We start from the raw sequence: 18,799 nt of genomic DNA on the forward strand, positions 1-18,799 counted from the left end.
CAAGACCCGCGCGTCAAGCAATATTTCTTTTTTACCCTTTATTCACAAGCAGCAAAACTAATTACAGTGAAACTGCGATCGCTCGAGGACTCCGGGGACCGAGCCAAAACCTCGAGCGATGTTTCGAACGACCCGAATTTCAATTTTCCAGTCTGTTATGAACTATCTCTCAGTGTATTTTAAGTTTGAAGTCGTCAAACCGACTGTTTACTAAGACACCGATTATGTGTTGCGTTGTGGAAATCGCTCATATATTCAAAGGCTGTCGTAATTACTAAATGTATACTAAATGTAAAATGTCCAAAAAATATCAAGAAATGAATAAATAGAAATGTTAATTTTTTAAAAATTGCCATATTGCAAAGCAAAGTGACAAGAAGGCATTCTTTTCAGGGAGTCCGTTGTTGGATCGATATGGTAGTGTTTATTCATATTTTTATTACTCGTTTACATTTCTCACAATTAACTTCTCGTCATTAACTTTTCATAATTATCTTCTCAAATGTCCTTATCAACTACTATCTGTCATGCGTAAACAGTAAACGGTTTTTCACACCTTATCAAATTGCCTTTCAACTGTCATTGCAATTTTTACAACTTGCGAAAATTGCTCAACTCCTCGACATATTTAGGTTTCGATGCTTTAGGACCAAGCTCCGACCTCGAGGGACCGCCGGTTTTCGAACGACCGCAGTGTTACTGTATACGCTTAGATGTTCCAAATATACTTATTTAATCCTATTATCATGTTGAAATCATTGCTAATTTATATATGTATAATGCACTCTCACATTTACCAACTATTACCATGCCATGTGTTATGTTATTGTAATAACGATGAACTGTATATGTTCAAGTTAACAATAAATGCTCTGTTATGCTTTTATTTTATTTAATGTTAATACAATAACGCCTTCAACAGGTCTCAAGGAGAAAATTGTCATCAGTAGAGAAATTCAACAGTTGTAGCAGATGTTTCAACTTGCATCGAAGTATTTGAAGACTTTGATTGGCACCGATTGCAAGTCCACGTTTCGTTATTTAGAGTTTTCAATAGCATTTGGTCGCTCTACGTAAGGTTAAAATGCCTTTTGATAATACGATTTACGCTTCCAACTTAACAGGTTTAAACGAAAAAATATAATTAGGAAAGGAAAATCAACAGCTGTAACATTTTTGCTGTTCAACTGGCATTCATGTTTACGAAGACTTCATTTGTAGCCGATTGAAAGTCCACGTTAGAAAAATCCCCTGGTTGTTATTTACAGTTCAGATAGCGTGTGTTCGCTCAAAGTAAGATTTAAAAATCGTAGTTGATTGTCCTTTACCTTATGAAGAACATGACAGAAATATGTCAAACAACTTCAATAAAATTATCATCAGCGTCTCGAACATTTTGAAAGGTATCAAGTTCATTGTTTTCATAAAAAAGTTTTCATTACATCGCTTCTTAAATGCTTACAAGTGCATGATTGCTTTTTTATTGTAGCCAGTAAAACATGTTATAAATATTGAAGATTGTTTATTTTGAATACAGGTTCAATAAGCCATATACAATACATGTTGTACAATACGCATGTCGATAATATGGTTTCATTATGAATAAGCGAATAATAGCGCAAGCGGAGCTTATTTTTAGCTAAAAACATGTTTGTGTTCCTTCCTTTAACGCAGTGATGCATCGAGGGTATCTAACAAAACGTACTTATTTCTGGGTGTGGATAATTATCTCTGATTTGCCTGAATATTTTCAGTACTATTATTTCTGTGGTACTATCTGGTTTTATAATTGATGCACAACAAAAAACTGTACGTCTTTTTACTATTTAGACTTCATAATTGTGTTGTAGTATTTATATTCCTGTTGCTATTCGTTTTGTTTTCTTCCCAAAGACATTTACCTTTATGAATGTGATATTTTAGTTTAGCATTGTTTTTATTTTCTTTAAATATGCCAAATTTACCTGCTTTACATGTACTTGTATGTAGAGGCTGTCAGGGGAATGCTGATGTATGGTCATAGACTTGGCGCCGTAGTCATTGTGCAAAAAACATACATTTTGGTCGTAACTTGAAAACAATTAAAAAGTTGACAAATGGGACACACGTTTTAAGCCCTATAACTCTAACCTGTTAAAATACGTGAAATGTCCCTTGATCGACTGAAAAACAACAGACAAGCGCTGTCATGTGCTTGTAGAGCACCTGTTTATGTAGCCGATCTCTCATTCCCTCCTATGTTATTGTCAAAAATGTTATTTCCAACTTGGTATTCATTATGTTAAACTAATTTCAATCATCCTTGGAAAAAGTAACACTGTTATCACAATGTGCGAGCTTTGTTATCCTCATTGTATGTCCTAATTATCACACCAATTGTTTGAGTGATTCACTAAACATATCTTCAAACACATGTGGCTATTTTATACTTTAACATAAATATTTGTCCATGTTGATTTTGCTCCTCACTTAGTTTATGTTTCAGTATACATGCAGTATACTTTTACTTTAAAAGGAGCCGTATTTGGAGACATTTTTACTTAACTGCTTTGTCAGATATGGTTAAGCTATCAGAATGCATACAAAGTCGTTTACTATATGTGCTTACATAATGCATGTTTTGATATATTAAACCCAATGTAAAAACCTCAATTGTTAATAGAAATTGACAGGTTTCTAAAATATTTCCTTTACCTATCTTGACTGTATGTTTTACTTTGAAGATGTATTTTAATTAAGCTTCAAACCGTTTATTTATAGAATATGAGTAAAGTCTATTAATAGTATGAATATACTAAAGATGAAAACCGGAAGGCATAAACATATTACTTAATCGCTTAAGTAGGACAAAGGAATGAACTTTGAAGAGTAAATCGCTTTAGAAAACTGCTCTAAAATATGGCATTATAACATTCAGGTTTTCTATGCACCAATGTCAACATTTATACAATAACTAATTCCACGAAAATGGATGTATAAATCTTTTAACTTCCAAATTTCATATAAAAAAATAATCGGACAGTGTTTGAAATCTAGGACGAATGTGTACGGGAACTAGCTGTGCTGGTTTTCAAGCCTGGCTCTCAGAGCTAACACTCGTACGTTAAGTCGTGCATGGTACGATATTTGTCTTTCCACCGACTCGGAGTCACCATCGTACATGTGCATGTGGTTGTGCATGTTATGAGAACTATCCAATTAACTTCCTTTATTACGTCTAGTACTGGTTTTTTATTCTCGTCTCATTTTCTTCTTACCTGATTTTTACTTTATTCCTCCTTTTCTCATCATCCCTTTCTCCGTACTTCTTAACTTTGCTTAATTCCCTCTTCTTTTAGTTATCCTTTCCAATATTTCCTCCCCTATTCTCCTCTTCTTCTGTCCTCCCTTCTTCTTTTCCATCACCCCTTCTTCCGCCCCATTAACCAGCTTTTTGCCCTATTCTGCCCTCCCTTCTTCTTTTCTATCACCCCTTCTTTTACCGCATTTACTTGCTTTTTCTTTTCTACCACCCCTTCCTCCGCTCCATTTACCTGCCTTTTGCCCTATTCTGACCTCCCTTCTTCTTTTCTACCACCCCTTCTACCGCCCCATTTTCTTGCTTTTTGCCCTCTTCTGAGATCCCTTCTTCTTTTCTACCACCCCTTCTTCCACCCAATTTTCCTGCTTTTTGCTCTATTCTGATCTCCCTTCTTCTTTTCTACCACCCCTTCTTCCGCCCCGTTTACTTGCTTTTTGCCCTCTTCTGATCTCCCTTTGTCTTTTCTATTGATCTTTTTTCTCCCCCCCCCCCCCCCGAGAGGTTCATGTATCGTTCATGTTCTCGATTTGTTCGTAGTAAAGTGCTCAGAGTTTGTAACGCACTATATATACACAAGACAAATTTTGATGCAAGACATCAAAGACGCGGCTAAATATGTTTAAGCGTTAATATATATGTTTGTTATTATAATGACAGTAAACATACGTTTAAATATTGTAACAATTGTTAACATTCCGAATAAACACGGACAAAGCCGAACTATGACGGTTTAATCATCTTTCTAGATCGTAGCTACTTGGTCGTCTTCGGCATGCGTAAAGTATTTAGACTGGTACCTTGCATTATCACCGATAAAATTATTGGTGTCGGGTCGATTCGGCCGAGATTACCCTTTGAACTTTCATTTTATATCAGTTAAATTTAAATTGTGTTAATTTCGTTATTGCGACTTATGTTTGTTAGTAAAGTCGTGGAATTTTGCTTTGTACTTCCATATTATATCACTTAAATTTAAAATAGTCAATTAATGTCGTGTTAAGTCACTTTAAGGCAATTTAGACTATTATTCACACTATGCCCGTAAATTCGCACATGCTTATTTACTACCACAGCGTGTATATAAATCGTTTTCACAGAAATTAAATTTCTAAAATAACGAACTCGTATGATCGGCGACCAGTCAATACAAAAACACAGAGAATAACTTTTTTTTAATTTCCTGTTTTAAACATTAGGCTTATTTGTTTTATTTGACGTTTTGGAAGTTTTACACGCATCAAAACGGTTATTGACGACACTTTTTAAGTAAAGTTGAATAAGAGTTGATATCATAAACAAATCTTCTTTCTTCATAACTAAAATTTATCCGTATACACTTCCCCATTGACAGCTGCCAATGACATTTACACACGTGCCACCGTTTTGGCAAGGAATGGAATGACATTCGTTGACATCTATGGGATATTAATAAGAGGAGAAGGTTTTGTAATCAGAAGAGTATAAAACATGAAGTATATCCAACACAATCGAAAACAGTAAAACACAGGCAAAAACACTAACAAATTAACAAAACAACATGGAAAAATAAGACAGACAAATGTGACAAAAATAATGAGCAGAAATAAGGCTTTAATTAAATGAATGCTTCACACAATTAAATATCCAATTCAGCTCATCATAATTTACACTTTGTTGTCAACCTATTTATTAAGGCAATTCATATACATTCAAAATGAGGGTTCTTTGGAAGTACAACATACAACCACAGTATTACTACAACACTGTCGGATTGATTGTTTATATCTCTGTTCGTTGACAGTAAATGAAAAAGTAAATAATGTGCGACGTTATATAAAGACCAGTGGACCCCTTCAAAGTCGAACATGCTTTTCCCTGAAGGGATCTGTTGGTGTTTGTATGACGTCGCACGTTAAAAATGGTGGCAGCGGTGGGATATTGACAACTGCTGGAACGGAGTTGCCTTACCCTTGAGCTACTAAAATACTATTTTGGAACGAGTCTTTTTTTAAAGTAAGACATGTTACTCAGTACTATAGTCATTTTCGTCTGTATTGCTGAAAATATTTAAAACGGAATATATATATATATATATATTCCGTTTTAAATATTTTCAGCAATACATATATATATATATATATATATATATATATATTCCGTTTTAAATATTTTCAGCAATCCATATATATATATATATATATATATATATATATATATAAGAAACGCGGCCGGATAATTATATTTTAGTCCGTTTGAGCACGAAAAACGTGCGCAGAAATGATCTGTACAAAATGTTTTATGTAAGTCTTGTCCGCATAAGGATAACGATGATCAACATAGTGATTTTTGTCATGAAATCGTGTGTTTTGCACATGAAACAAAACAAGCAAGTATTACTCACAGCTGACAGAGCTGACACACTCCTCTCACAATCACACCTGACGTCTATGTTGATAGATACGCCTTATCAAGAGTATAAATAAAACGTTATTTTAAATATGAACGCATTATCAAGAACACTTTTCACAATGGATTTACAACTGACAAGCGCAATCATTTTAACGTTATTATGTGTAACAACTATAAAAGCACAAGGTAAGGATACTTTTAAGCTTTATTTTGTACAACATTTGTTACTTGAAACTATCAATTATTTTTACTTATTTTTTTATGTAAAATCAAAGTCGTTGCGTATTTTTTGTTTATTTTTATTAAATATTTCATAAAAGTAACGTTGGATTTCATCTATTTATCTAAATTTAACCTCAAATATCCTAATATCCTTCATGTTTTAAGTTCCAGTCCCAGTACTTTTTAGTAATGTAAACTTATCGAAATGAATGTATATCCAAATGACTTTTCTTAATCTTTTTGACAGTTTTAAATGTTTAAAAAAATGCATTTAACGTGATAATGAACATGCTATAAAACCGAATGCTTAGACTAACTTTAGCGCGCACATCGTCAATAGTAAATATGCATATCACGTGACATTCTTAATGCCTAGAATACCATATTGCTTCATATACTAATAATTTTAATATTGTTACTAGGAAGTTATACCAATACGTTTAAATATAAGTTTTTCATAAAATATTTCAATTAAAAGCTAAATTATATTAATTGCAAAACGAGGTAATAAGACAATATAACGGCCATGCTTAGCGCATAGTTGAGTTACCTACAGTGCCTACATTATATCATTCATATTGTTATATGTAATAAATTGTCACTGAATTTTCAAGTTTACCCATTTCCTAAAAAAAGAATTATATTAAATATGCTAAACATTCTCCAAAACTTTTTCTGAGCTGATGAATCGGGTCCTACGGTTCGTAAACCAAGCTATATAAAAAACGTAGCCTACGAGTTTGGGGACAAGTTATTAAATAACCATTATAAATGTCCAAATGCTTGTACCTACAGTAAAAGACATAGGTTTTTTTGTATCTTGATGTTTTTTCTTTAATCAATTTATACAATTGTTTGTTAATATAGGATGTTTTTTTTCAAACACATTTTATAGTTTTATTTTACAATAATAATGTTAGCTTGTCCATTTTGGGCAAATAATGAGTATACACTTGAAATATGTACCATACGAAGTTTTGCTTTATTTGAGTTTATTCATGGTGATTTGCATGGTTTGCATTAGGGATTACTTTAATTCTTCATTAAGTTAAATGACAAATGTATGCATGTATATGTTAATTTGTATAAAACCATTGTTGGTTATCCATGACAATTGTTGTAGTTATCGTGTTACTATAATGTATCCTCTAGAGAAATGATGGAGACAGCGCAAACATAGATGAAGGTTGTGAATTATTTACACTGTAATGTTTTAAACAATAAGAAAACCAAAGTAAAATTAAACGTGTTCTAGTATGAAATATGTATATTTGCATAACAAATACATTATAGCTGCTGTATATACATATATATGCTTATTCGGTATTAGGATGACGTTTGCCTGTCAGTTAAACATAAACACGTAGATTTATATTCATATATAGGATGCGAAATATATAAACCTTATTTATAACAGTTATGATGTACACTTGATAAGATTCATTTATACACATTTCTTTTTAAGTGTTTAATTTGTATAAAATATGCATTGGCATATCCGTTAACACTGTTATTCATTTGTTCAAATTGGCCACGACCTTCTGGTTGTTTTGTAAATAAATCTTGAAATCTGGAATATTTTTACTGTTTAAATGTGTTTTGTTGTACTGACACTTGACCAATGTTTCATTATTCAAGTGCAATGTCCAACCAAATGGAACCAATACGCGACTGATCAAAAACGGACCACGTGTCTTTGGCTCAGCCAGCAGGAGAAGGCTTCGTGGATAAATGCTCATGTAAGTTGTAGCGTTAGAGAATTCATATCTATAATGACCAAACATCTCGCAATATTGTCAACTATAAAACACATTGCTTGGCTTATACACGGCTAAACGATACGCTCCAGTGCACCAACACAAAGCTTATTTATACTCACACTCGGACAATGCCCATTCGGCGAGTGCTACTTTAAGAGTGTTAGTCATATTAGTTTTTTAGCAAAGTGCACAGAATATAACCAATGTTAGATCTACCCCGGTTCTTAAATGTACAACAGTGTATAACACCGTCACACGGGACCCTCAGTTATCGTCCTTCCCGGACCGGAAGACGATTAGTTTTTTGTAAGTCGTTTGCCGGGGATTCGAACCAGCGACCCCTGGATTTAAGGTCAAGTGTTACCACTAGACCATGGATCCGCCACCTGACTATGCCTATGCCTCTCGCTGCTTTTATATTAACTAACATCATGAGACCAAACCGGAATGTTCCATTTGAACAACATTCTTGGGTGAACCTATTATATATAATTTACATTATAGAGTACAGTGTCCATAAATCTTTAGAAAAAGACTAAACCATATGTCAATATCACAATATGAAATCATCACAATATCAATTCTTTCATATCAATTTTATACCAGCTAACTTTAGACATTTAATTACACGGTACACTTTCAGGCCTTCTGTCACCTGATGGGGTCATCCTTGGTAGATGTTTCTGACTTTTATATGAATGTACGACTGGCCAATCTGATCACTCAATTCGGAGGTATGGTAATCTGTTTTCCTTTGACAAAAATGCATGGCTTTGTATTTTACAGTGCGTGTTATGTGCTGAATGGCCCATGTCTTTACCCATGTTAACGAATGGGTTTATCCGAAGGATTTAATTATCAGGATCAAAAATTTGTATAACAAAGGACGTCCACACTAACATCAAGGACATTTGAAGTTACAGCGCTCTCTTTAATGTGCTCACAGCCGAACCACATCAACCTGCTATCTCATACACTAACGTTCAGTTTATTGGTGATTGGCATATTTGTCAAAAATCTGAGTCCGTCCGGCAGCTTCAACTGTCAGATAAATTCATAACCTATTAAATATTAAATTCCTGACAGTTGGCACAATCATAATTATGAAAATATATATTTGGTTACACGTAGGTTCACTGCGGCGAGGTTTATTGCCAATACCTTGTATGATTCCTGAATCATTAAAAAGAAAATGTTTATGTCACGCTTAGGGCGTTCCAAAGTGCATAAGTGGGTTTGAAATACCAATATATGAAAGTGCTTTTTATTTAGTTTTGGGGTATAGCACATACATCTCTAGAAACAATTGTATTACATACATCCTTTGAAACATGAGGAGAAAATACATCCTTTGAAGCAAGTGTAATACATATATCCTTTGAAACATGTGTAGTACATACAACCACTGAAGCATGTGTAGTACATACATCCCTTGAAACATGTATAGTACATATATCCCTTGAAACATGTGTAGTACATACCTCCCTTGAAACATGCATAGTACATACATCCCTTGAACATGTGTAGTGCATATATCCTTTGAAACATGTGTAGTACATAAATCCCTTGAAACATGTAAAGTACATACATCCCTTGAAACATGCATAGTACATACATCCATTGAAACATGAGTAGTGCATATATCCTTTGAAACATGTGTAGTACATAAATCCCTTGAAACATGTAAAGTACATACATCCCTTGAAACATGTGAAGTAATACATCCCTTGAAACATGAGTAGTACATACATCCATTAAAGAATGTGAAGTACATACATCCCTTGAAACATGAGTAGTACATATATTCCTTGAAACATTTGAAGTACATACATACTTTTTAACATGTGAAGTACATACATCCTTTCAAACATGTGTAGTACATACATCCCTTGAAACATGTGTAGTACATACATACCTTGAAAATTGTTTAGTACATACATTCCTTGAAACATATGTAGTACCTACATTCCTTGAAACATGTGCAGAACATACATCCCTTGAAACATGTGAAGTACATACATACCTTGAAATATGTGTAGTACATACATCCCTTGAAACATGTGTAGTACATACATCATTTGAAACATGTCTAGTAAATACATCCCTTGAAACACGTATAATACATACATCCTTTGAAACAAGTGTAGTGTATACATCGCTTGAAAAATAATTTTAATATAGTACATGCATTCTTGTAAAACATATGTAGTACATACACCTCTTGAAACATATGTAGCACATACATCCCATGAAACATGTTAAGTACATTCATCCTTTCAACATGTGTAGTATATACATCCCTTGACACATGTGTAGTACATACATCCCTTGAAACAAGTGTAGTACATAAATCCCTTGAAACATATACATATGTAGTACATACATCCCTTGAAACATTTGTAGTACATACATCATTGAAACATATGTAGAATATACATCCTTTGACACATGCGTAGTACATACATCCCTTGAAACAAGTGTAGTACATACATCCCTTGAAACAAGTGTAGTACATACATCATTGAAACATATGTAGAATATACATCCTTTGACACATGTGTAGTACATACACCTCTTGAAACATATGTAGCACATACATCCCATGAAACATGTTAAGTAAATTCATCCTTTCAACATGTGTAGTATATACATCCCTTGACACATGTGTAGTACATACATCCCTTGAAACAAGTGTAGTACATAAATCCCTTGAAACATTTGTAGTATATACATCCCTTGAAACAAGTGTAGTACATAAATCCCTTGAAACATTTGTAGTACATACATCCCTTGAAACATGTGTGGTACATTCATCATTTGAACCATGTGTAGTACATACTTCCTGTGAAACATGTCTAGTACATACATCCCTTGAAACATGAGTAGTACATATATTCCTTGAAACATATGTAGTACATACATCTCTTGAAACATGGGAAGTACATACATCCCTTGAAACATATGTAGCATATACATCAATTGAATCATGTGTAGTACATACATCCCTTGAAACAAGTGTAGTACATAAATAACTTGAAACATATACATATGTAGTACATACATCCCTTGAAACATGTGTAGTATATACATCCCTTGAAACATATACATATGTAGTACATACATCCCTTAAAACATTTGTAGTACATACATCCCTTGAAACATTTGTAGTACATACATCCCTTGAAATATTTGTAGTATATACATTCCTTGAAACATTTGTAGTACATACATCCCTTGAAACATGAGTGGTACATTCATCATTTGAACCATGTGTAGTACATACCTCCTGTGAAACATGTCTAGTACATACATCCCTTGAAACATGAGTAGTACATATATTCCTTGAAACATATGTAGTACATACATCTCTTGAAACATGGGAAATACATACATCCATTGAAACATATGTAGCATATACATCAATTGAATCATGTGTAGTACATACATCCCTTGAAACAAGTGTAGTACATACATTCATTGAAACATATGTAGCATATACATCAATTGAATCATGTGTAGTACATACATCCCTTGAAACATGTGTAGTACATACATTCATTGAAACATATGTAGTACATACATCCTTTGACACATGTGTAGTACATACATCCTTTGAAACATGGGTAGTACATACATCCTTTGAAACATGTGTAGTACATACATTCATTGAAACATATGTAGCATATACATCAATTGAATCATGTGTAGTACATACATCCCTTGAAACATGTGTAGTACATACATTCATTGAAACATATGTAGTACATACATCCTTTGAAACATGTGTAGTACATACATCCTTTGAAACATGGGTAGTACATACATCCTTTGAAACATATGTAGCACATACATCAATTGAAACATGGGTAGTACATACATCCCTTGAAACATGCGAAGTACATACATCGTTTCAAACTCGTGTAGTAAATACATCCTTTGAATCATGTGTAGTACATACATTCATTGAAACATATGTAGCATATACATCAATTGAATTATGTGTAGTACATACATCCCTTGAAACATGTGTAGTACATACATTCATTGAAACATATGTAGTACATACATCCTTTGAAACATATGTAGCACATACATCAATTGAAACATGGGTAGTACATACATCCCTTGAAACATGCGAAGTACATACATCGTTTCAAACTCGTGTAGTAAATACATCCTTTCATAAATGTGTAGTACATACATTCATTGAAACATATGTAGCACATACATCCCTTAAAACATGTAAAGTACATACATCCTTTGAAACATGTGTAGTACATACATACCTTGTCACATGTGTAGTACATACATCCCTTGAAACATGTGTAGTACATACATACCTTGAAATATGTGTAGTACATACATCCTTTGAAACATGTGTAGTACATACAACCTTTGAACTATGAGAAGTACATACATCCGTTGACACATGTGTAGTACATACAACCATTAAAGCATGTGTAGCATATACATCCCTTACACATGTGTAGTCATACATCCCTTGAAACATGTGTAGTACAGACATCCCTTGACACATGTGTAGTACATACATCCCTTGAAACATGTGTAATACATATATCGTTTGAAACATATGTAGTACATAGATCGTTTGAAAGATGTATAGTACATACATCCCTTGAAAAATGTGTAGTACATACATCCCTTGAAACATGTGTAGTACATACATCCCTTGAAACATGTGTAGTACATACATCCCTTGAAACATGTGTAGTACATACATCCCTTGAAAAATGTGTAGTATATACATCGTTTGAAATATGTGTAGTAAATACATTCCTTGAAACATGAGAAGTAAATACATCGTTGGAAACATGTATAATAATACATCCCTTGAAACATGTGTAGTATATACATCCCTTGAAACAAGTGAAGTACATACATCCATTGATATGGGGACTTAAGCATCCTTTGAAACATATGAAGTATACGCATCTTTTGACATGTGTAGTACATACATTCATTAAAACATGCGTAGTCCATACATCCATTGAAACATGTGAAGGACATACACCCATTAAAACATGTATAGTACATACACCCTCTGAAGAATGTGTTGTACATATATCCTTTAAAAGTACATAAGTACCTTGAAGCATGTATAGTACAATATGCCTTGAAGCATTTGTAGTACATACATTCTTTTAAAACATGTGTATAACTTACATTCGTTGAAACATGTGTATTGCAAACATCCTTTGAAGCATGTGTAGTACATGCATCCATTGAAACATATATAGTACATACATACCATGAAAATATATGTAGTACATACATCGATCTTAACATATGTAGGATATACATTCTTTGTAACATAAGAAGTACATACAATCTTTGAAACATGTATAGTACATACATCCCTTTAAACATGTATAGTACATACATCCCTTTAAACATGTATAGTACATACATCCCTTGAAACAGGTGTAGTACATACATCCCTTTAAACAGGTGTAGTACATACATCCCTTTAAACATGTAAAGTACATACATCCCTTTAAACAGGTGTAGTATATACATCCCTTTAAACCTGTATAGTACATACATCCCTTGAAACATGTAAAGTACATACATCCCTTTAAACAGGTGTAGTACATACATTCAATGAAACATGTGGAGTACATTCATCCCTTGAAACATGTGATGTACATACATGCAATGAAACATATGTAGCACATACATCCACTGAAGCATGGGAAGTACATACATCCTTTGAAACATGTGTAGTACATACATTCTGTGAAACATGTGTTGTACATACATCCCTTGAAACATTAGTAGTACATGCATTCCTTGAAACAAGTGTAGTATATACATCCCTTGACACATATGTAGTACATACATCCCTTGAAACATGAGTAGTACATGCATTCCTTGAAATATGTGTAGTATATACATCGCTTGGCACATGTGTAGTACATACATCCTTTGAACCATGTGTAGTACATGCATCCCTTGTAATATGTGTAGTACATACATCTCTTGTAACATGGGAAGTTCTTACATTCCTTGAAAGATATGTAGCATATACATCCCTTGAAACATGTGTAGTACATACATCCCTTGAAACATTTGTAGTATATACATCCCGTGAAACATGTGTAGTACATACATCTCTTGAAACACGAGTAGTACATACATCCCTTGAAACATGATTAGTACATACATCCCTTGAAACATATGTAGTACATACATCGCTTGAAACATGAGTAGTACATACATCCCTAGAAACATGTGTAGTACATACATCCCTTGAAACATGAGTAGTACATATATCGCTTGAAACTTATGTAGTACATACATCCCCTGACACATGTGTAGTACATACATTTTTGGAATCATGTGTAGTACATACATCATTTGAAACATATGTAGTACATACATCCCTTGAAACATATGTAGTGCATACATCCCTTGAAACATGTGTAGTACATACATCCATTGAAACATATGTAGTACATACATCCTTTGAAACATGTGTAGTGCATACATCCATTGAAACATTTGTAGTACATACATCCCTTGAAACATGTGTAGTACATACATCCCTTGAACCCTTGAAACATGTGTAGTCCATACATCCCTTGAACCCTTGAAACATGTGAAGTAAATACATCCCTTGAAACATGTGAAGTACATACATCCCTTGAAACATTTGTAGTATATACATCCCTTGAAACATGTGTAGTACATACATCCCTTGAAGCATGTGAAGTACATACATCCCTTGAACCCTTGAAACATGTGTAGTACATACATCCCTTGAACCCTTGAAACATGTGTAGTACATACATCCCTTGAACCCTTGAAACATGTGAAGTAAATACATCCCTTGAAACATGTGAAGTACATACATCCCTTGAACCCTTGAAACATGTGAAGTACATACATCCCTTGAACCCTTGAAACATGTGAAGTAAATACATCCCTTGAAACATGTGAAGTAAATACATCCCTTGAAACATTTGTAGTATATACATCCCTTGAAACATGTGTAGTACATACATCCCTTGAACATTTGTAGTACATTCATCCATTGAAACATTTGTAGTACATTCATCCATTGAAACATGTGTAGTACATACATCCCTTGAAACATGTGTAGTACATACATCCCTTGAAACATGTGTAGTACATACATCCATTGAAACATTTGTAGTACATTCATCCATTGAAACATGTGTAGTACATACATCATTTGAAACATATGTAGTACATACATCCCTTGAAACATATGTAGTGCATACATCCCTTGAAACATGTGTAGTACATACATCCATTGAAACATATGTAGTACATACATCCTTTGAAACATGTGTAGTGCATACATCCATTGAAACATTTGTAGTACATACATCCCTTGAAACATGTGTAGTACATACATCCCTTGAACCCTTGAAACATGTGTAGTCCATACATCCCTTGAACCCTTGAAACATGTGAAGTAAATACATCCCTTGAAACATGTGAAGTACATACATCCCTTGAAACATTTGTAGTATATACATCCCTTGAAACATGTGTAGTACATACATCCCTTGAAGCATGTGAAGTACATACATCCCTTGAACCCTTGAAACATGTGTAGTACATACATCCCTTGAACCCTTGAAACATGTGTAGTACATACATCCCTTGAACCCTTGAAACATGTGAAGTAAATACATCCCTTGAAACATGTGAAGTACATACATCCCTTGAACCCTTGAAACATGTGAAGTACATACATCCCTTGAACCCTTGAAACATGTGAAGTAAATACATCCCTTGAAACATGTGAAGTAAATACATCCCTTGAAACATTTGTAGTATATACATCCCTTGAAACATGTGTAGTACATACATCCCTTGAACATTTGTAGTACATTCATCCATTGAAACATTTGTAGTACATTCATCCATTGAAACATGTGTAGTACATACATCCCTTGAAACATGTGTAGTACATACATCCCTTGAAACATGTGTAGTACATACATCCATTGAAACATTTGTAGTACATTCATCCATTGAAACATGTGTAGTACATACATCCCTTGAAAGATGTGTAGTACATACATCCCTTGAAACATTTGTAGTACATATATTCCTTGAAACATGTGAAGTACATACATCCCTTGAAACATGTATAGTACATACATCCCTTGAAACATTTGTAGTACATACATCCCTTGAAACATGTGAAGTACATACATCCCTTGAAATATTTGTAGTACATACGTCCCTTGAAACATGTGAAGTACATACATCCCTTGAAATATTTGTAGTACATACGTCCATTGAAACATGTGAAGTACATACATCCCTTGAAACATGAGTAGTACATACATCCCTTGAAACATGTGTAGTACATACATCCTTATATATGGGGAATACATACATCCCTTGAAAGATGTGTTGTACATGCATTCTTTGAAACATGTTTAGAACATATATCCTTTGATATGGGGAGTACATACATCATTTGAAACATGTATTACAAACATCCCTTGAAACATGTGTAGTACATACATCACTTGAAACATGTGTAGTACATACATCCCTTGAAACATGTGTAGTACATACATCCCTTGAAACATGTGTAGTACATACTTTCATTGAAAATGTGTTGTACATACATCCCTTGAAACATGTACAGTACATACATCCTTTGAATCGTATGTAGTTAATCATCCCTAGAAACATGTTTTATTGTACAAGTTGAGCAATTTTATTTTTGCATTGTTTTTCGAAGAAGTTTTTTTTACAACTTAAAAATAGGTTTTTCTGTCAAAACATTCTAAACTATACAATCAACATATGTCTTGAGGCTTTGTGATTGTTGCAACTTTTTTAAAAACAATATAATGTAACCTGAATTTTGTTTCCACATCACACATTTCCCTCACTTAAAATTCGGCAAACACAAAACACGTTGGACCCCCTGACTAATACGTCGACTCGTTTTTATTCTTTAAAAAAACGGACGAGCGGAAAGGCGATATCCAGTAATGTTAAACAATGCTTATATTACATTCTGAGATAAAGCTGGTGGCCTTAACCTTTTTAACGTGTACAACTAACTGGTATGTAGTATTTTGGATTAAATATATTCCATTGAAAGAGCGTTCTGTCGCGACTGTTTCTTAATCAGTTACTCCAGAGAATACAGTTTTACGGTAAAAATCTGACTTTCGCATGCTTTTTTTATTTTCTACACAGTTTTATTTATTTTGTAGAGTTATCTCGTTACCCATCAGATACGCAAATACATGAAACGAGATATACGGGTAGACCTGCTTCAATATTAAATGATGAAATTTAAATTGCTAATTGAAGGTTATACATAAACATTGTCAATCTAATATAAATAATACTATTGTTATAGCATCTAATAGTATAAAGTTACAGGTAAATATTGGATAAACGCCAATGATGTCGAAGATGACGGGATATTCAAGTCGACAGTGTCCGGCAAGGGGCTGACGTACAATAACTTTTTCGGAGGGCAGACGATCTTAGATCCCGCTAAGAACTGCGTTAGCATCGATCAGAAAGGACTATGGACCATTGATGCTTGCAAAACTGAGAACCACTTCATTTGCCAGAAAAAGCCATAGTTGCTTACGACATTTACAGGGACATATATCACATGTACTTGTATTGTATTAGCACAGACAAATAAATAACACTTCAACATGAAAATACGTTCAAACATTGATTTAATTTACAGCTTAGAAATTGGTTGACATGTGCACGTTTTGAAAACAGGCATGACAAGTATTGAGATCGAACAATTTTCGGAATTGATAAGTCCTCCATTTTTAAACACAGTATTCAATTAAAAATACAGGAAACACCCGGTAGCCAAACTATTTTGAAGACCCTGATTTAGGGCACAAAGATAATGCACAACAGTCACTTACACGACAGAACCACACATACATCAACATGTATGTATTACCAATAGTGCATAACATTTGTTTAAAGACCTCTTGCACTTATTTCATATTCACTACAAAAGAAGTGATTGACGTTAATCAAATTTAAAAGTCGAGGGGTGAAAGCGAAAAGGTTCTATCTGCTTCTTTATTTAATGTCACTTAGAACCTTTTCGCATTCACCCCTCGAAGTTAACGTTGATAATAAACACAGCAACCAGTGCGAAAATGGAATTAGAAAGTTCCTTAAAATTTCATTTAGTTAAAAATAATAATTGCAATGTCGTTCATGTAGTTTTATTTGGTTTAGTTTCGTTTAAGTCGAAATTACATTAAGTGTAAATAAATCTGACTTCGAGATAAACAGAATTTAATAAGATTTCTGTCTTATATATAATACACAGGATTTATTTTAATTAACGATTTTTGTCAAATCGGAACGTGTTCGTTTTAATCTGGAATGCATTGAAAAAATGCCACCTCAGATTTTATGTATTTATTAATTGTTCTGTCGAACGTTTTTACCTTAATCTTCAAATGTTATCAATAATGTCCTATGGGGCAAACTACAACAATTCAGAAGTGCCTACTCATCGTTGCATGCCTTTATTTCCTTTGATTATCACATGACAGTATATCACAGCATGGTTATACCATCTCAGACTATTGGCTACTTTCCATATTTATTGGTTTTGAAGCTTATGCAGTGCTTGAATTCATCAAAGTATGTGACTCAATACGACGTGACGCCCAATGACCAGTCTGGCGTTTTGAATTGTTATGATTCGCAATAAAAAATCTTAAATAGCTTGAAAAAGATTAAAATATCATTTTGTTTATGTTTAAACATTATACAAAGTATAAAAAGAAACAAATGCCTGGTTGTTTTGAAAATAAAAACAGAATATTTAATAAAGTATATTAATTATATTTTAGTAGTTGTTTCTGCCGAGAATGCTCCATTTCGGATTAAAAAAAAGATTGAGCTCGGTAAAACTTTCCCATTAGTGCAAAACCCCATTTAGTAGTTGTTGGATTCGGTCACCAAAATATGTACGGTACATGAGAGACTGAACAAAAATATCAACACATTTCCTTCTGCTGTATCTGGACAGTATTATCGTTGAAAACACCTCTAGTCTTAGTCAATTTTTAAACTTAAAATGATCGAAAGATGTTCTTAAGTGTAA

At 33.6% G+C, this 18,799-nt stretch overlaps 1 protein-coding gene across 2 annotated transcripts; it reads left to right on the forward strand.

Moving 5' to 3' along the window:
* Positions 1-5,718: 5,718 nt before the first annotated feature.
* LOC128230435 (perlucin-like protein) lies at positions 5,719-18,539 on the forward strand. 2 transcript variants are annotated; one of them, XM_052942698.1, is made up of 4 exons: positions 5,719-5,875; positions 7,550-7,650; positions 8,315-8,405; positions 17,074-18,539. In XM_052942698.1, the coding sequence occupies exons 1-4, from the start codon at positions 5,779-5,781 to the stop codon at positions 17,286-17,288; spliced, it is 504 nt and encodes a 167-aa protein (XP_052798658.1). In that variant the 5' UTR covers positions 5,719-5,778; the 3' UTR covers positions 17,289-18,539. The 2 variants fall into 2 exon arrangements, with proteins under 2 accessions (XP_052798658.1, XP_052798659.1); XM_052942699.1 differs by having other exon boundaries at positions 17,080-18,539.
* The last annotated feature ends 260 nt before the right edge of the window (positions 18,540-18,799 follow it).

Source organism: Mya arenaria, chromosome 4, assembly GCF_026914265.1.
Source record: "Mya arenaria isolate MELC-2E11 chromosome 4, ASM2691426v1".
NCBI classification, from domain to species: Eukaryota; Metazoa; Mollusca; class Bivalvia; order Myida; family Myidae; genus Mya; species Mya arenaria.